Source organism: Musa acuminata, chromosome BXJ2-1, assembly GCF_036884655.1.
Source record: "Musa acuminata AAA Group cultivar baxijiao chromosome BXJ2-1, Cavendish_Baxijiao_AAA, whole genome shotgun sequence".
Lineage (NCBI taxonomy): Eukaryota > Viridiplantae > Streptophyta > Magnoliopsida > Zingiberales > Musaceae > Musa > Musa acuminata.
In genome coordinates, this window is record NC_088338.1 from 10,267,484 (window position 1) to 10,288,356 (window position 20,873).

The 20,873-nt window shown below is 38.7% G+C and overlaps 3 protein-coding genes across 3 annotated transcripts; all 3 read right to left on the minus strand.

Moving 5' to 3' along the window:
- Positions 1 to 3,135: 3,135 nt before the first annotated feature.
- LOC135598870 (probable pyridoxal 5'-phosphate synthase subunit PDX1.1) lies at positions 3,136 to 4,406 on the minus strand. The gene has a single exon (XM_065093286.1). The coding sequence runs from the start codon at positions 4,309 to 4,311 to the stop codon at positions 3,376 to 3,378; it is 936 nt and encodes a 311-aa protein (XP_064949358.1). The 5' UTR covers positions 4,312 to 4,406; the 3' UTR covers positions 3,136 to 3,375.
- A 762-nt stretch (positions 4,407 to 5,168) lies between these two features.
- LOC103997624 (phosphoenolpyruvate/phosphate translocator 1, chloroplastic) lies at positions 5,169 to 11,696 on the minus strand. Its single transcript, XM_009418908.3, has 9 exons — positions 11,183 to 11,696; positions 9,162 to 9,284; positions 8,933 to 9,085; positions 8,510 to 8,595; positions 8,258 to 8,342; positions 7,984 to 8,103; positions 7,750 to 7,818; positions 5,803 to 5,932; positions 5,169 to 5,692 (listed from the first exon to the last, which is right to left on the minus strand). Exons 1-9 carry the CDS (start codon positions 11,561 to 11,563, stop codon positions 5,622 to 5,624), a joined length of 1,218 nt encoding a protein of 405 aa, XP_009417183.1. The 5' UTR covers positions 11,564 to 11,696; the 3' UTR covers positions 5,169 to 5,621.
- A 1,381-nt stretch (positions 11,697 to 13,077) lies between these two features.
- On the minus strand, positions 13,078 to 20,826 carry LOC103997613 (uncharacterized). Its single transcript, XM_009418896.3, has 5 exons — positions 19,268 to 20,826; positions 16,195 to 17,217; positions 15,724 to 15,949; positions 14,193 to 14,335; positions 13,078 to 13,598 (listed from the first exon to the last, which is right to left on the minus strand). Exons 1-5 carry the CDS (start codon positions 20,663 to 20,665, stop codon positions 13,311 to 13,313), a joined length of 3,078 nt encoding a protein of 1,025 aa, XP_009417171.2. The 5' UTR covers positions 20,666 to 20,826; the 3' UTR covers positions 13,078 to 13,310.
- Between the last annotated feature and the right edge of the window lie 47 nt (positions 20,827 to 20,873).

Below are 20,873 nucleotides of genomic sequence, written 5' to 3' on the forward strand. Positions count from 1 at the left end.
GACAACACAAACCCTGTCCGAAGCGTATTACATAGTATAAATCAAAATGCGACTTACTAGGGTTCGAGAGAACACATCAAATTGCCCCCAGAACCTCACCCCTGGAGAGTTTCCAGGCCGATGCAGTCAAACCTAAATACCTAAATAGCAACGACAAAACCAAATAGACTGTTAACAAGGCTACTAACACTCGGTTGAAATTGAGGCACCTTAATTGTTTATGATGCTTCAGAGACACCTCTAGAGGCTAATTAACTGGTATTTAGCCGTTATTTGCAGGGTTCTTCACATTGACATGGAGGATTCTGGATCAATCACAATCCACTTTAGGACTACAGGACAGTAATTTAACCTCCAATAGGAGGATAGCAATTCCAGACAGCAGGTAGATGTTCCTTGGTTTGCATATCTTTGACCACTGTAGAAGTTTTCAGCAATAATTTGATCTTTGTTAGCTGCTCAAACTGAATATTTTATAGCAAATGAACAGGAAATATAGGCTGACAGATTTTAAGTGAGGAAATTGTAGGAAAAGTTTAGGGAGGAAGAGAGAAGAGAGAAGAAAGAGGAGAGGGGGTATAAGAAAGAGGAACAAGACTCATCCGATTGGACTGCTTTATAACATAAAATACAGACGAAATCAACTTTGCAACTACTTCTAATGGACTAATTAGAATTTGACTCACATCAAAATATAATCAAATAACATCTGGATTCAATTTATAATGTATCTCAACACCTTTTGTTATCATTCCTATCTTCTTTTTATTTTACACATCATGCAACACACTGTTTCTTTCCTAGCAAATAATCTCCAGGCAACCTTATATTATTGTCACGAGGAAAATAATCATGATACCTTCAAAGATCGCATCTGTAGCCAGAGGATGAATGCTCAGGCTTCAAGACACACATAACAGGACAACAGGGATATGGTACTACGTTTAAGAAAGGGATGAATGGGAATATTAAAAGAAAACAAGCTATCAAGCAACTTATACCTACTTCATTGTTTACCTTAGACATACTGCAAACACACCTGAAAATGTATTTTTGTTAATCAGACATACTAATTTAAACTGCTTCCCCAGAAATAAGAATGCCTATATGACTATATAATGTTAATCTTAAAGATAAATAAGAGTCTTCCATACTACTTATGCAGTCTCCTATAGTAATCAAAGCCAAAGGACATCTGTATTTGATAATTGCTTATTCAACGTAATTTCCTCTTTAATTCATCATATACATAATCAACTTCTCTCACCATAATCATCTAATTTTTCGACTGTTGGAATAATCATCTGCAACACTAGTTCCAAATTCTAACTCAGTTCCCACACTAATAATCAATGTTTGTTGTATCGCCTAAGTCGGTATGGTACGTGTGGTACAGACCAATATGACTATGAGATGTGAATCGCTCGAGTCTCCATCGGCACATCCCAACGTCATGTGTTGATACACCGATATAGATACACCGATATAGACTGATACATATAAACCAACAAATCTTTGAGATGGACCTGGTACTCGAAATGGCAAACCCTACCGATAATAATCTTTGATATTTTACCTCTACTCAAATTAGATCCTTAGATTGCAAATGTGTTTATAGTTTTTCAGTTCCAACAACAATATAATTTTGACAGTTCCTACGATCACAATCATCCACTATATACTCATCAATGCAATCAGCTGTACCAGATTGGATCGAATTTGACCCTAAAGTAGTCACTTCACTCAACTACATGCATGTCAAAGTTTATCAGTAATGAAACATGATCATTAAATCAAATCTGCTATTACTTGGTTGAAGCTACCCTTGTTATAAAACAATAGATCTCTAATCAAAGCTCTTCAAATCAACGTTTGTTATTACCGCCCGAGTCGGTATAGAACGGGTGGTATGGACCTGTCCGATCAGCGACTAAGACGCAGATCATCCGTGTCCTGATTGACATGCCCCAGCATACCGTATGTTGGTACATCGATACAAACCCATACGTACCAACCCAACAAATCTCCAAGATGGGTCCGATACCCAAAATGGCGAACCCTGCTTGGGAAGCACGAACATGCTAGTTTGGGCCATGTACCGTGTCCGACACGTGTCAGACACAAATTTATCACCGACTCGATAGGACACATGTCCAACACGTGTCCTTTTTTATTATTTATTTTTTAATTCATTGGATGCAACGTTCACGTGCCGGACTCAATGCTCGTGGGCGGAGGAACCCTTCTTCCTCACTAGCTTCCCTTCTTCCTCACCGGTGAAATCTTTGGCCCCTCAGACCACCACCACTCACCAGCCACCTCTATAATTTTTTTTTAAAAATGATGTATCGTTGTGTCCGTGTCATGTCCTTATCCATCCTTCTAACCCTTCTTCAAATAAACAAGCATGCCTCCCATAGAAAAAGACTTATGTCATTTGACAGGATCAGATACCCTTTTCCGTGGATAAGTAAATTACATAACAATCATTCATTAGCTAAAGTATCATTCATTCTGAATCAATCATAAATCACAAATTCTTCAGCATAAAACATAACAGAGTGCTAGGATTTCAATCAGTGCAAGTTCAGAGTGATCTAACCAATGCCTCAAACAAGAGTACAGGGTTAAATGTGCCTCCTTGAAACGATATAAACCTAAACATCCATATCACAACTGAGTGCGACACCTATTTTAACATACATGATTAGTGTAATATGTAAGAAACTATGGTGACCTCAATCAAGCATTCATTTAGAAAACCAGACAAAAGGAAAAGAAAATTAATACTGAGATTCTCAGCTAGGAAGATGGAAGGAGATATACAAACAATTGTACCTGAAAGAGGGATTCGGTTTGCCATCAAAGATCATCAAAATTCAGCATAATGAAATCTTCCAAGCAACAATACATTCTCTGTAGCCATACAATACTAATGTCTTGAAGCTGATACACATATTTCAGATAAACAAAACACATATGCAGTCATTATAGATCAAACACATGTCTGTCTCGCAGCTAATACATATATTTCAGATAGACAAAACACATAAACAATCATTCTAGATAAACCACATGCCAGCAAATCCAAATAATGTTAAGCAGATCATGGATGGATGTAAAGAACATAACATGTTAGGCAATTAGGCCCCTTAAGGGCCTTAAAATGCATTATTAAGCCACAGAAATAATTCAAATAGAAGCAAACAAACCTACGTGGAAATAAGAGCAGACAAAACCTATAGATTTAAGTGCAGAATGTTTAAACTGCTTATAATAAAGCAAGCAATTCATGAGAAGCTATTTTGATTCAGTAAAGAAACGACCCAATTGTGAAACGAAGAGAAAACGGCCGATTGTTTCTGTGCTTGCCTTCTACTCCGAGCGGGTGGCAAACCTCTCGACCTTGGCATCGTTGAGATTGATCCCCACCATGGCCTCCCCCAGGCCGCAGCTCACCTCCGCCAGGATCTCTGGATCGCTGTAATGGGTGACAGCCTGCACGATGGCCCTGGCCCTGCGCGCAGGGTCGCCGCTCTTGAAGATTCCGGAACCGACGAACACGCCGTCGCAGCCGAGCTGCATCATGAGGGCTGCATCGGCCGGGGTGGCCACCCCACCGGCCGCGAAGTGGACGACGGGCAGCCTGCCGAGCTGCTTGGTCTGCATGACGAGGTCATAGGGCGCGGCGATGCGCTTGGCGAAGGTGAAGACCTCGTCGTCGTCCATGTTGCGGAGGGCGCGGATGTCGCCCATGACGGAGCGGACGTGGCGGACGGCCTCGATGATGTTGCCGGTGCCGGCCTCGCCCTTGGTGCGGATCATGGCGGCGCCCTCGCGGATGCGGCGGAGGGCCTCACCGAGGTCGCGGCAGCCGCAGACGAAGGGCACGCGGAAGTTGTGCTTGTTGATGTGGTGCTGATCGTCGGCGGGGGTGAGGACCTCGCTCTCGTCCACGTAGTCGACCCCGATGGCCTCGAGGATCTGGGCCTCGACGAAGTGGCCGATCCGGGCCTTGGCCATGACGGGGATGGTGACGGCGCGCTTGATCTCTTTGATGAGGCCGGGGTCGGACATGCGGGCGACGCCGCCCTGGGCGCGGATGTCGGCGGGGACGCGCTCGAGCGCCATTACGGCGCAGGCGCCGGCCTCCTCCGCGACGCGCGCTTGCTCGGGGGTGACCACGTCCATGATGACGCCGCCCCGCAGCATCTGCGCCAGCCCCACCTTCACCGAGAAGGTGGACGACTTCTTCGGCTCCAAGAGGGCGGCGCCGTTGCCGTAAACCGTCACCACACCGCTGTCCGACATGTTCGATGAAATGACGTCGCCTTCTTCTTTGCGAGAGAGGAAGAGGAAGAAAAGATGGGGGTTCTTTCTTCGACCCGATCACTTCTTGACGGAGAAGGGAGGAGAAAGGTTGGGTATATGTTGGGGAGGGGAAAGAGTGGTCGGCAATAAATGATCACCACGTGGCCTCTCCGCAGCCCTTCGATTTCCATCTTCTGAACTGTTGTCTCGAAAGGATACATGCTAAGTCACGGGTGACGGCTGCGGCTCGCAATTCCTCTCCAACTTGGACTATGTGTTATTTTATCCATTTTAAAGATATATATATATATATATATATATATATATATATACGGGGAATTTATTTCCTACAAATTTTTTGTTGATTCTGTATTTTTAATAAAATTAAGATATTATCTTAGTGAAAAAAAAAAGATTTCTAATCATCTTATGAATCTCGAAAAACATTATTTATGTAATTAAATTATTAATATCTTACTTGACAAAGTAAAGAAAAAAAAGAAAGGATGACCATTGCAGAACACGTCGAGAAGAGAAAGAAAAGGGAGCCACCACGAACCGTCAAACCGACACCAAACGAGAAGATAAAAAGTTGGTGTCATCACAAAAAAGCAATTCTGGCCCAACGAGGAAGTAATTCCAAGGAACCTTCTTTGCTTGCGGTTGTTGCGAATCCCCCCTGGAAGAAAACTGACATGCAACAATGCTGTTTTCAATCTTGTCGTTCGGGTTTCACACTTTATTCCATTCCATAGTATTTAAAATGTAATAGCAGTCAAATCAAAATTTGTTCTCCTATATCAATTGGAAAGAAATGCACAAAAAAGAACCACCATACATAATAATCGTTCAATAAATTCACGAAAATATAACTACTATGGATCTTTTCCCATCGAAATATGTATAATATAATATCTCTAATTCAACAAAAAATTATTCAAATATGTTTTTACTCTTACCATCAAAGAACCTTAACACCAGAAGAAAGCATTCACCTTTGTGCTCTGATGTGGCTCTTGCTGTTGCACATGGAATGGTGAAGTGAGCTACAACAATCCATGTTTCACTCACAAAACCAAAGAAATCCGTCATGGTTCTTCCACATGCAGCACAAGTCTCCATTTCAATTACATTGGGAAAAAGACCTAGACGTTGAGAAGCAAACAGGAGTTGTTGTTCCAAACTCAGGCTCGGTTAGACATGCCATGGAAAATTGGAGAAGACGAATCAGCAAGACAACATATCGCTTTATTTGTAAGATGAATTAAAACTCTTCGGAGCGCATCACAGAACAAAACAAAAATGGTTAGTTATGCAGACTTGGGCTTTATCTTCTTTACCCTGGAATAGAGGAAAACTCCAGCAAGTGCAACACCAGTACCTGCAGCAAAAACATTTCCTGATAAAAGGCATGGAGGACACAAGTGATACTCGCAGGGTGACTGATTCTGATATGGGACCAGCAGGGTTAGGAGGGAGATAAAGTTTTACCGAGTGAGTTGATGGGTGAAACCGGTGTCCTGAAGAAAAGGACGGAAGTCACAATGACCACGACCCGCTTCACACAGTTGCCGACAGAGTGGGTGACAGGTGATACCCTTGCCAGTATCATGTATGAAACCTGATGAAGAAAAGTGAGAAAATATTTGTAATTAAGACATATTGGCAAACAGATGAAGAGAAAGATATCTTGTGCTTACCAGAGTAAATAGAGAAGTAATACATGAACAGTGAGTATCCTCTTGTTCAATAAAGGGACAATAGGTGATTCACTATGTTTTTTGCAATAGCACAGAGACATCAAGATTCCAAGTAAATGACTTGCAAGCCACACAAATTTTAAAATAGAAACACCTAAAACCATGCTCCATATATTTGAATTATAAGGGTCTCCCAATGAGGTCAAAGGACAGTCTGGATCTGGTAAACAATGGCCGGGATTACAATCAAATAAGCCTATCATGAGGACAAATTCAGGTGGTTCTATATTGAAAAAAGAAAAACAATTCACCACCAATATGGAGCAACAAGTATATTAAGAAATGAAGTGCTTGTGAAGGGAAAGAAGGTCAAAAAAATTTGTTAGAAATAGAGGAGACAGCAGATGAAGATCCATGAACTAGAAGAGAACCTGTCCTTGATAAAAATAAATTGCAAGAGATAACATGTTACCAACTTTAAGTAATCAGAAAGTAAAATGATTATTAATGTTATCTTCTACTATCTACGTCTCAAAACTTCATAAGCTCTAAACCATAGTAGTATGAGTTATAATGTGTGAAACTTCAGTACCAGCATTTCTGCAGTTTTAGACTACAGAGCATTAAGAGGTATAGTCTCTTTTCAAAAGATGTCTTCAGAGCTAGTCTGAAAACTGGTCAGTGTTTTAGAGGCTTTTAAGTTTTCCAAGTCCACCAATACATATCAAGACCCATCCAAATGATTCATTGTGCATCTTAGCCCTTGCTTGGATTTAGAAATGGCCTATTATCCTAGATCAAAGTGGCAAGAAACTGCACAACTCTATTGATATTCTTAACATATATGTACTCCAATCTTATCAGGCACTCTGAGCAGATATTCACCACCAATAGTGCATCTTTTGTCACTTACAATCTGGTATGTTCATTTCATCTTGCCAGCAAAGACTTTCCATTTCTACTTCTTTAACACTTTGTTATCTCTTTTTCCCTAGACACTAGGCTGGGAGCATGACCAAACAAGGATAAGCAGGTACATAACTTCAGCTTCTAACATCCAAAAAAAAAATCAGCACAAATGAGGGAAAAGCAGATGCAGATGTGAAGTTTCATGAGGGAGAGAAGGCCAAAGGAATGGGTAAAAGTGGAGGCAGAATGAGATAATTGTCTAAATGAGAAGATCAGCTTTGATGCACGTCAGTGGAAGGGAAAGATCCATGTAAACTTAAATAGTTGGAAGTGAAGTGATCGTTGTTATGCTGCCATTGTTTTTTATCACTTGCACACTAAAAGAAACCCCAAATAGTGGTATCTAAGCTTCTAAACACCATCAACTTTGAAGCATAGTGGCCAACAATATAATGATATAGTTCCAATTATGTTATTTACAAGATTCTAGCCCAATCTAGACACAGCACTAAGACGGAAAGAGAAAGAATTGCAAATGAAGCAGAAAATATTTGCAATTGTATCTGTGAATGTATGTGATTCTCAATAAATCAACTCCAGTATACAAAAAGCAAGCAAATTACCAGTGACACAAAAACATAAACAAGCTACTCCTATATTTAAAACATGAGAGCGAGCATCCTTTTAATTTGTCTATCAATCAAAATATTTTAGAAACATAAACACATTGACCAAATTGCTGAATACAAGTTTAAGTGGAAAAGTATATGATCTCAGGAAGCACAGATGTCTATGCACAAAATATGAAAAATAATTTAGAATATCTCACCTGCTGATAAGCATGAAAGCAGAGTGCAGCAAGAAGAGATCTCAGATATATCTCTTTAAAATTCAAACCCTAGAACACCAAGCCAAATTGAAAATAACATTAGAATTACATATTTCTGAAGAACCACTTATATGTACAACAATTTGTATATGTAGATATAGACATTTAGTAAAAACTTTATATATCTATATGTACAATTAAGCAAGAATTTGCATTTTTGAGACTTGTACTTACAGCGGACTGCAGATATGAAGGGGTAACCTTGATGCCCTCCACAAAAAAAGTTGCAGGAGCTAGAAGGCAAAATGACATGATAGTTATTATAGAGAAGAGATTTATATTGTCCAATGATTCCTGTAACAACAGAAAAAAAGTTGTCATATTTTCTTCATAAAGTTGCTTCATTATAACTAAGTGATACATTTCCCTACAAGGAACAACCATAATAATGTTATAAAAGATTACATTATATACGTAGCATATACATTCTTCTAGATATCTATATCACCTCTTTCTTAACCATGGCTTTCTTGCTAAGCACATTCCGGGATTGGAAGGTCAGATTGGAAGCCATCGCACTCCAAAATCCAGCCCTAATTACAGCAAAAAATCAACCGATAAAGATTCTAAACTTCTGAACCAGAACTGTTTTCATTTGAGAGAGGGACAGAAAAGCCCTTGAGTGCTTCATGCAATCAATCGTCAATATTTTCCAAACCTTTTTAATAAGCTCTAAATTTGAAAAGTCATGATCTTTTACCAATTAAAAGAAGCTTCAGTGAGAGAGGCCAATCCCACGCCACCAACAATTGGCACAAGAGATAATAGAACCCATATGGTAGGCATCTGCTTCACATCAAGTAAGAAACTATTTTTTATGGAGCAAACTCATGAAATGTTGAAGCTATAAATTACAGTTTAAAGAGAAATTTATTTATGGTTCTGCAGGTTAATGGTCCAATAGTCAAAGAATAAATATCTGCAGTTCTACTAATTCTTTGTAAGAAGCACATAAACAGATGGCTGATGGCCTAAGTTTTAGAAAGATTACAATCTTCAAACTGCACAGTTTTTTAAGGCATTGAGAATACAAAGTAAACATAAAAAAACAATTGACTCATCCAGACATAAGGTCTTGTTTTAACTTTTATGCAAAAATGTGAAAAGTTAAAAAAGGAATTACCTCTCCCAAAAATAAGGCAGAAAGAAGTACAGAGAAAAAAGGCTCCATAGCTTTGATTGTGTGTGTGAACGAAACAGCAACCTTTCCCAGACTCATATTCGTAAAAAGGTTGCCCATTGTATGGACCATAGCTAATGGTAAGATGACAGCAAGCTGAAGAAGATGTCCTAATTAGAAAAAAGCTTTCTAACTGATCACTTCTTGTAATTCTCAACTAAGCATCACATACCTGTGAAGCAGAAATCTTTGGTCGCTTGTATAGATTGGTGGTCCACATAAACAAGACAAGAAAAGTTCCAACTGCAAATTGAACTGTTGTGATTGTAAGTGGAAATGTAAAACCCTTCAGAACCTGTGACATGTAAAGGAAACATATATGTTACATATGCCACATCAGATGACAACGAAAAGGAAACACCTAATGTCATGTGCTTCACAATTTCACATCACAGAAGGTATCTACTGACAGTTTATCAACAAAAACATTTTCCTTCTAAAACAATATGATACAAAAGCCAAAGAAACTAATATATATTTGCCCCAAATTCAGCTAGAAAGTAACTCATCACATGATCACTTCAATAACATCTCAGTATTAAATGGAAATATATTTATTAAATCTGAAAATAAGAAATGTCACATCCACCCATCTCTGCATTACCTATTAATTGTGAATACACCCTAAAAATCTTCAGCCATCACCTTTAACAGCAATTTAAGATGAAACAAACCACAAAAGTTTTCTTCATCTCATCAGATTTATGTGTTTCCATGCGTTAAGAAGAAGTCAACAGTACAAAATATTTACCTAAGCAGCTGAACCTAATTTAGAAACAATTATGTTTGTTGACATCCTCCAGATTTTACTGTTCTCTTTTTGTTACAATAAGCATATAAAATTACATAGGGGTCAACCAAGGACAAACTACATCCATCATGTTAGAACCTAAACCAGATCAAAAGTAATATTGATGACCATGAAACTAGTGACCAGGTCACTATAATCAAATTTTAAAATCCTCTGTATAGTATGGGGTCAAATAAAGTTGAAATTATCAAAAAAAAAAAAAAAACACTTCTAAATATGAGCATTACCAACCTCAAAGGAGGTCAAAAAAGAAGTGTTGTTTGGACTATAGGAAGTCTAAAGGGTTCAAAAGATTTGACAACCAAGGTCATCAGCTTTCATCCATTGTTGAATTTCTACTCACATGAATACCTAGGACATACTTTGATGCAAGTTCACAATATCTTATGTGTCTCTTGTCTATGAGCTTTGTGGCTCTATTAACGTGGTCACTAGACCATATATGCCTTTTTACATATGCAAATACAAAAACATACTTAATATTGCTTACTCTGGTATTAGCAAATATTCTTCCTGGCTCAGCTTTTAAGAGGGTCACAGTATCTGGCCATGAGCTGTTTGAGTAACCTGTGCCAGGTTTGCTATAGAAAACAAGCCCTCCATAGTACAAAGAGAAATAATTCAATAAAAAAACCATATCAGTGTGCAAAGACCACCACATTTCATGCTACATGAATTGATTTTGAACTTGTTTTATCCTCCCAGCCAATATATCAGGTCTATGAGGACTTGACACACACAGCGTAATCAAGCTAGAACTATCACGTCAGTACAAGCTAAAGGGGAGGATTTTTTTCAGAATATTCCTTAGTCTAAGAATATTCCTCTCACCACTCTATAAACAGGAGTTCAAATATGATATTTTACTTTTATCTCATACATTGAACCTCTCACTGACTTGACTTGAGTATGGGATTGGAGTGATTTCCCTGGACATTCCTACGAGGAAATCACCAAGAGAAAGCATCCAACCTCCTCGGAGATCTGGTTCTGATGCATGACGAGTCGGCTCCACTATGTGAATCAATAATCAAATCTGACACTAATACCCCTGAAATCTAACAAACCTGTTTTTTTATCTTAGCAACCACTTCAACGATATACTGCAGAAATTTTCTCAACAAACCCATCAGAGTTTGTAATGAAAATAATTTAGAGGAGAATCCCGGCAAAGTGTAGTCATTTGTAACTCGTACGGCAAGAGAAAACCATTAAATCTTTCATTCAAAATAGAAACTCGGATCATTTAGGGTGGAGTACCCAAACAAGTGATCTCCAGATCCGAAGCAAAAGGGAAAGCAGTTGTAATCGAGGGATTCAGGGCCGCCAGTACCAGATTAACATCGCAAAGACGAAACGAAGGAAGAGGAGAGAACACGTGCCTGCTTATTGTAGATGTTGAAGTAGATGTTGAAGAGGTACCAGAGACCAAACAGCGACCCGAGCTGCAGCGTCTGCAGCAGCCCTCCTCCGCCGGCATCCTTGGAGGCAGCGTCGCCGTCGGGGACGGAGGTCGCACGGACCGCGAGGCCATCCTCGGGCCTCCGATCCGAGAGAGACGGGAGGGAGACCCAGGGGCGGGGGACCGAGGGACCATGGGAGGAGGCAACGACGGAGAATGAGGGGACGGCGGCGAGGGGCCGCAGGCGAGGCCCACCGCGGTGGAGAGGGAGGAGCAGCGGCGACCACCGAGGAGCCGGCGGCTTGGTAGAGCTTCGGAGGAGGGGAGGGGCGGCAGAGGGCGAGATAGCGGCGCTCTGCATCGCTTCTTTCTTACTTCTTTTATTCTTTCTTCCTCCTTTCTTCTTTCTTCCACAGAGCAAACCGACTACTTATGTTGACCTTCTTCCGCTGCTTATCGTCGTTGGTGGCAGTGCTTCGAGCGTATCGAGGAGAACACAAACACACGGTTTTGTAGTTGAAAACAAAGACATGACATTAATAATAACAATAAAATGTTTCCTGTAATGTTCGTCAGAGACAAAAAAAAAAACAAAAACACAATTATTATATTTTATTAACTAATATCCTATGTTTAATTTGATTGTCCGAAGGTTTCAAATCTCGATCTTATAGACTAAGTATGAATCTGTCTTTAAATTTTTATCATCATCCAATTATATTATTGTTATTCTTATTATGGATATAATTTTACTAAATAGTAATGCAAGGATGTGTTGAAGCAAATCACATTCTTAGAATATGATGTTAATTTTTATTTTATATTTTAAAAAACAAAAGACTTGCTGGGTCTCAGATTAGATTGGTTAGGGTTCAATTGTCAGTAAACCTTTTATAGAAATATTTCACATATTATTATCATAAATCCCTAAGTTTTTAGTTCTTTAAGATTATATTCAGTCAGTGAACTATTATATCACGAAATTATTATTTTATTCTTTAACTGAAAGATACACTATGAGATATATTTTTTTATCACTGCTAATTGGATACTTACTATTTTTCATGAGGATTGATCCACAAGAAGCTTACAGATCCATACAGAGCATGAAACTACAACCAAGACTCTTCCAGGATTTAGGAATATAAGAGCATCAATATAAGACCAATCCTTAAGTCAAAACTCAAAACCCAAAACCATATGGTAGTTCAAAATAAAAATATCATTTTATGAAGAAAAAACCATGGTAAATGATTGATAGGAACCTTCAAGGAGAAGAATATGCAATTGTTGCAACTACAAAAATACCTATAACCATCATAATTAAGGAAAAAGACAAATTTGGCTTCAAAAGAGCATATGAAACACTAGAGTAATTAGCACAAATAAGTTAAGGAAAACCATGGAATTTTTGCTATGTGATTTTCTAGCAGTTCAATTCTCGTATATCTATTGTTATCGTGTTGGTTATAACTCTTGAGACACTATTTGGCAACAATCATAAGTAATCGGCCACCCGACGGCATAACTATTTATTCTCCTTGAACCAAATTAAATCACTGGTCATAAATAAATAAATAGATGCATTATCATTTTATGGTATGGGTCAGCAAGAATACCTTTTTTAGCACAGCATGATTCAGCATCTGGAGTTGATCCCTATGGCAGCATGATAACTCTTGCCTATGACACTGATCAACAGATGTACAAGCCTGCCATTACAAACCCATAGTTCAATTATACCTGTAATCAGAAATGCAAAGATTTGATGGACTCAATTTGGACAAATTTGAAGGCAAATGCATCAGGTTACACCACAGGTGAAAAGCAACTACACAAAATTATTGACTTCATCCAAGCAACGCAAGGACAAACTGCAGGAACAATGGCATATAAAAAGGTTCTTTCAGAAGAATCCAATAGATACAGCAAGAAATTTTACATGGCTTCCTGTTATTACTTAGCAGATCTCCAACAAAGAATACATTGATCCCGCTTGTCATCTGGTGCAATGTCATAATACTGGCACATCCTGAAGTCCCACGTTCAGCAAAATCAGCCACCTCAACATAGTCCAGTGGAAAAAAAAGATACTATTGTAATTACAATCAACTGCTTGGTAAAGAACCCATGAGAATCACAGGGCTTCGGTTTTTAGGCCTCCATATTCTGTCTGGCTTTGCCTTAAGTAAAGCATTAGAGAATAAATTTGAAGCTGAATTGGAATTTGAAGGTAAAATCAGTTCATCCAATGGTTCCTCACTCTCAACATGACCTTGGATACTTAGATTTTTGGTTGCACCAGTTGGCTTGCGACAAGGGCAGATGATCACCTTTGCAAGGCAAGGCTTGTGGAAGATGGACCCACAGGAACCACACCTAGCAGCTTCAGCTTCCTGTAATGAAAAGTAAAATTCCACCATCACCTATCCTGATATATTAGTTTATAAGGTACATCAAATTGCAATGGGCTGATTCCAGGCCAGTCAAGCTTAGTAGTACAACTGATAAGCATAAATCCAAATAGTACCAAATCCACTTGCCTATCAAGGTTACCCAACATGAACCTCACATGTGTGTATTATCAATGGGTCATCACAAGGTCTGATAGAGCTTGGATGTAGGCCAGACTTGAAAAAAAAGAGGTTGGAACTTAGAATAGTTTGTGATCAGGTCAAGATTTAAAATTAAAAAACATTATGATCAAACCCAAAATCAATCCAAAAATGCCAGCAAGCAAGTTGACCATGATGCACCCAAGCCAGACTTGAAAAAAAAGAGGTTGGAACTTAGAATAGTTTGTGATCAGGTCAAGATTTAAAATTAAAAAACATTATGATCAAACCCAAAATCAATCCAAAAATGCCAGCAAGCAAGTTGACCATGATTAGCATCGATTCAGTAGGTGGCTTGTGAGCTTCATGATTGGGATGATCCAACTAGGTTATTCCAAGATTATCACTTGTAACTAATGAATTAGAGAGACTAACCTGAAAGGGAAATATGAGAGACATCGGGTCATCACAGACTTGCCGGGCGGCACAAGGAACACCAGTGTCATAGCACACAAGGCACTGTTGTGTGATGTGCTCGAGGATCTTATTTGAAACAGTTTCTAACATGATGGGAAGTGCTGCCAATGTAAAGAAGAGAGGAATCAGATAGAGATAAAGGCACTCTCAAGAGTATATTGATAAACACAAGCAAGCAAGCATCAAACTGTTGCTAAGTATAGTATACAGTTATGCTTGTAGTTAGTTATTTGCACAGGACTGAATATACAAACACTTCATCATATGTATGTACATGTTCAGTAGCATACATACACTACATATTACCATAACAAAAAAAAGGTAAAAGAGTACAAGCAATGGTTCATTTTTGCTCTAAAACTTCAGGTTTACATGGTTCTTGAAGTCTCCATACTGGTTTGTGGTCCAAACTTAAGGTCTACTTCCTATATATTCAACAAAGAGAATTATTATGTGACTGACTTACAAGGAACTTTTAAAGATTTCTGTTCTCGATTATGCACAAGGTCATCAGAAATAGATTAAGAACTTCTTACAGATTATGAAATAAAATCCTAGATTGTTTAGTCTCCATATGTTGGATTTTTTTGCAGTGTAAAACTCAACAGAATGTTCAAAAAGAAAAAGAATTGAAGATAGGTGGGGAAAACGAATAAACAAGTAACTTAGCAGAAGAGGAGTTAATAGTTAGAGACTACATACCAAGAAAATATGGCTTAACTAATAAAATGGTCAGACACCTTACTTTTTCCCTTAATGTTCTTTTTTTTGCTTGACATCAAGAAAGTCATATAAAGAGAGAAGCGGAAGGATATCAGACTTGAAGAGTGAAACATGATGAGGATTATAAAAAAAATTTACACAAACTCCTTTCTTTTCTTTTTATTATTAAAACACAAGTTCAGTGTTTCAAAATTTTATATGATAACAATGTGAATAGCAAGTGAAATGGATTTTGACAAATTCATACATTTGGAATGTGTATTAATACATGTTAGTCGGGAATTATGTGCAAATGTTCTTGCCAGGTGATTCATTATCTCACAATTGGACCTTTATGGCTCTCTATACATACATGCATACATAAATATACATATATATATATAAGTTCTTTTCTTATTGTTAAAACACAAGTTCAGTGTTTCAAAATTTTATATATATATATATATATATATATATATATATATATATATATATATATATATATATATATATATATATATATATATATATATATATATATATATATATATAAGTACATAAATATATATATATATATATATATATATATATATATATATATGCATGCTTAGAGTCCAATATTGCTGATGACGTTCTATCTTGATACATGTGCTCAAACAGTCCACCCTCTTTTACTTTTGCAGCATGAGGCATTGTGCTAAGAGCTTGTCTACATGTATTGCTCCCTAGGTGTGCCTGCTATGAAGCTATTACTCAATTAATGAAAAATCATAAAATTACTAGATACCTGCAAACGCCCCTTTTGATAGATCGACAAGATCTCGTAGTGCAAAAAAGTCATTACTTTCAAGAAGATGTCGGCGAAATCCAAGGCCTCTCTGAATGGAGGTTCGGAAAGGACAGCGAATATATGGGAACATGGCACTTATTTTCTTCCTGATACCCATAACATGAAGCAAAGCTGGTACTTTCGAAAGCAGAAAGGGATTCATTGCACTCACACAGAGCATTGGCTGGAAAAAAAAGATGTGGCATGTATTAGCATTTAAAATAAGCAAGAAGATTCTTCATCCAGAGTTCTCCATGTCACAAAAATTACATCAACTGACCACAAAAAACTTAAACTCTCATGTTATAAGTTTAGGAAGACAAGTCTATGCCTAACCTTTAATAAGAAAAACAATAGATCATATCTTGCAAACATTAATCATTTTCAAGGACGATACGCATGATCAAAAAATGCTAATTCACAGATTACCTGGTCATAAATGGATTCCAAATATGCTTTTGCTAACTGAGAAACCGGATAAAGAGAAAAATCCCAGTGATGTAAGACTTTTGCTGGCAGAACTGAAGTATCATTTGTATGACATGATGCACAAAATAACTGACCAGTATACTCACAAAACCGTGGCCTTCTCCATCCTAATGTCTGAACAAGCTCCCCCAGCAATGTCTTTGTAACATCCAACTGTTTGTGGCATCCTGCACAAGTATAATGCTGTAATTCCAACAACTGTTGCATAGACTTTCGAGGCTTTATGTCAACCACAAGAGGTATTGTCTTCCCCAATTCAGAATGATCTTCTGGAGAATCCTTATAAGTTGAAAACTTTGAATTCCAACCCTTCCCAAGCTTTTTAAGGGATTGGGGAACTAGAGTTTTTAACAAGCTAGAATTATAAGCCATCTTGCCTGGGGACAAAAAACAGAGCAGAGGGCTTGGAAATCCAAAAGGGTATCTTGAGTTAAGAACTGAGTGCAAACAATCTTGAATAAGAACACTCCTCTTGCTGACAACATCTGGTGATGCATTTCCAAAAATTTTCATTGATTCTCTCTCAACGAAGGACCATTGGGATGGAAGACTTAAATCGTGGTTAGAAAAAAGAGTTCTTAGATGCTGATAAAGTGCAAAGAAATCACGGTACCGTCGTTCAACTTCCCATTGATCATTAGCACTCCACACTTTTAATACATATACAGTATACTCCTTGACACCAACCAATCGTTCCCCAAAAGAAACATCTCCTATTTTCTGTTTTGCTCCAATGACCTCAACCCAATCAATTCTGGAGGGATATTGAGCAGGTGGATAAACATCATCTGTGCCTGAAGTAGAAGCGGTTGAGCTACCATCTCTAAAATGATGAGACTGATGATTTAAGTACCCTTGGTTGGCCACGGACCTGATTCCGATGGACTCTCCTGTATCTAGTAAAATTTCCTCCATCTCCAGAACCATTTCATCATATGCATCACCAGCATCTTGTTTCTTGTTCTACATAATAAACAACACATCTTACTGTTTCAGAAGATGAAGAATCTGTGAATATAATTACCATGTATCACGATAATCTAAACTACGACAGATCTAATTGAGCAAAACTTTTATTGTTGGCTTTGGAGTTAATAAGGTTTAAACAGTGGCCATCGGGCTTAACCAACCAAACATCATAGATTAATGAAAGTTATACTGACCGAGTCAAATTATTTCAACAAAGACAACATGATAAAATAACCCACCAAGAGTGGAGGGTTAGAAAGCCCTCAAGTCCACCATGTCAACAAAAACCACTCAGGTAGGCAACCAAACATAAGAAAAGAGTTTTCAGGATTAATTCATCTCTAGATAAATTAGGCCAATTATCAGGAACCAGCATAAATGGGAGAGAAAGAGAAGGAAAGGAGGGAGCAAGATTTTTGGTAGGTTGAAGGCTGAAGTTTGAACCATATCAAAGCCTACTTCCATTTGTTTGTTTCGGCAAAACACCACCTCAAAATGTGAACCTTGAGCCAAAATGAGCTAAATATACTCAAATTGCTTTAGCAAATTCTATTAGTCAATATATGATAGATAATTCATGAAGCATCATATATAATTGATGAATTTATTTGGGGTTTCTAGTTCAAGGATCTCAATGTCTATATGGGCCATGCTCAGAGTTGCAAGTATTTTGACATGGAACTTGTGCATGGTGGGAAGAACTAAGGAATAATCTCACCTACCATACTTTACAGTTTACATTATATTTTCTTGTACATTTTTGCATATGCCAGGAGTTTATTTGTGGTAAAGAGATCTCACTGTCTGAATTGGTCATATGTTGAAAGGCATGCAACATTTTGACATGGTTCCAATACAAGGTCGGAGAACACAGAAATGTACCTTAATGAGGCTTCCACGTCCCACCGAAGTACTAGCCCAAGGTGAAAAAACAGTACATGTAAGTATGCTCCTCTTGTGATGCTTCCCCTATCATATAGTATGTACTGGATGATATGTAGGTACGTTGGAAACTTAATCTATTGTTAAGATTAAAACATGAATATGAACAACAAACTTGTTCACAGGTGGTAATATCAACTTGACTTTGTTTGCAGGTTGTAAAGCCAACTTTTCTTCTTTCTTTTCTTTATTCCTAAATTTTTATTAGAAGTGGGAAACATGACATGATCATAAGCTTCTTTTCTTAGGAGATGTTGATATAACTTCTTTTAGAGGGTGAAGGATAGGAATAGAACATTGTTGCTCCATAGATGTTAAAGTCAACTTGAATTAATTATTTATTATATGAATTCCATCAGTTCCTTGAGTATGTTCCTCAACTCAATGAGTTCAATTCACTGTACTTTTTCCAAGACGATGCCAGTCCATGAAATCAACAAAAGGTAACATAGATCAAAACCAAAATGGAGGTCTCAGTTGCAGGATCATAAAAAAGATTCTCTAGCATGTCACAAGCTATTAGCCAAATTGATAGAAAGAAATAAAAAGCATAATAAAAAAGCCAGGTATAACACCTAAGGCTATTAAGAATATGTCACAACTAGTCTAGGAAGAGAAGTTCGCAACCTAAGTAATAGACAAATGTATCTGAAAAGTAATATGTATTAGATATTATTCGCTTAATTATTTAAAGATAAATTTGCCATAGACTAATTCAATGAGTTTTATGAGAAATGTTAATGTAAGAGTTTGGCAGATGCATTGTCATTTCATATCGCAACTGTCAAGCTACACTTAAAGAGCGATGGTGAGTCTTGAAATTTCTGCAAGGTTTTTGTGATTATATGACAAAGCCAGCAGCTTTCAGGTTTCCCAATCTCATTTCCATATTTCTAGCTATATTCAACGATACTCAACCCATTCTAAAAGGCATCACGATGTATTTTTTAAAACTTAAACATTTCCTGGGTCAACCAAGAAATTAACAAACTTAACTCAGAGTATTATAAATAGACATTTCAAATATCAACAAAGTATGAAAATGGAAGATAATCTCTGATTTTCTTGTATGGTATGTTAAATACAATTTGCATTTGCTGACCTGATCAGTAAAAATATCCTCTTCTGCTAAGTCTGTAAGATTTGCAGTCCTGTTCAACTCTATTTGGAAACTTGAGCCCTGGCCATTGAGGACCACTGGTGGGGACAAACTTGGCTTATCATGTTCTTGACACAAGAATTCTTCTCTCTGAAATGCACCAGCTGAAACAGAAGAATATGCCATAGTATCATGGTCAGCAGGAGTTGATTCACTAAACACCTGTTTTTCTGGAGCTTCATCCACATCAATATCTGAAATTATCCCATTATATATGGAACAGATATCTCCTTTGAGACCTTTGTGCATGGATTTGATTTGATCTTCTATGGTATCTTCTCCTGGAAGAGACTTACCCTTCTTTGAAATTTCATGATCATCCAGAGGGTTCTTGATGGGAGAAAGTCTTACATTCTGGTTAGGTTGATCAGTGCCATGGAGTTGACAACTCGGTGCTGATACATCTATGACATCCTCTTCTTTATCCACATCATGAATGGAACCTTTTGATGGCACAACTGACTGGAAAGTAGGTTGGTCTTGGTAAAGCGATGGACATTGTAAACCAAGTCCGTCACACTCACGCACTAGCTCATCCAAATCATCAGAACCGAAAGCTATGGATGAGTTCATAAGAAGTGGATTTGGGTTGTCACGTTTAATCTCATCAATGCACAGTGATTTCCTTTTCTCATACCGATCACTTGAATTATGGCAATCTGAACTGTATTCAAGCATTGAGTCCTCACCGTCGGAATGTTCATCTCTGGAGTATGTATCCTCATCTGCATCCATCATCATCCTGCTTTCAGCATCAGGGTAAGAGTCAAAGTTCCCCGAAGAATAAACCTCTACCGCACAAGAACATCCATCATTATGTCCTGCAGAGATCTCATCTCGAGCCAAAAAGTCTACCACTTTCCGGTTACTCGACACTATTTCCTGCCGGCCCTCAATTTCCCTAACCGGCGTGCCGTCGCCTGGAGGATCAACAGATGCAGGATGCAACGAACCCGTTCGATCCGAAAAGGCCATAAGACGTCGGGACCAGGAGGGACCAACGTCCCTCGGCGACGCGACCCCGCCCTCATCCGAGGGTGGGTCGAATCGATCCCAAGGGGCAGCGGCGCCTCCGTTGGGCCGAGCCCTCAGGGAATTCTCGATCCCGCCGCTGAGGTCGGAGAAATCGAGCAGGTCGCCGTAGTTCCCGACGGAGCTGCAGAGGCTGGCGCTGCCGAGCACCGAGTTGGCGCTGCAATACCGCTCGAGTTCGGAGACCTCGCCGTCGCAGGACGAGTAGTTGGAGTCGGCGTCGTCGTCGTCGGAGCCCTGGCTCTGTTGCTGGGGGAAGAACTCATCGAATGGGTCGGGAGGCGCGGCAGGCGGAGATCCGGCCTCCATCGATCATGGGGATCGCGCAGGATCGTGGCTTTCTTGAGGGATTCGATTGCACCTGGGGCAGTAAATGGGATCGACCCACCGGGAGAGGAAGGGTGAGAGATGGGGAATGATGCAGCCTGGGTTGGGTTGGTTCATTCGAGCCTAGATGAAAGAGAAATGGTTCGATTAGTAAGCGGGCCGAATTGGAAAAGAAGGTATTCGAGGAAGG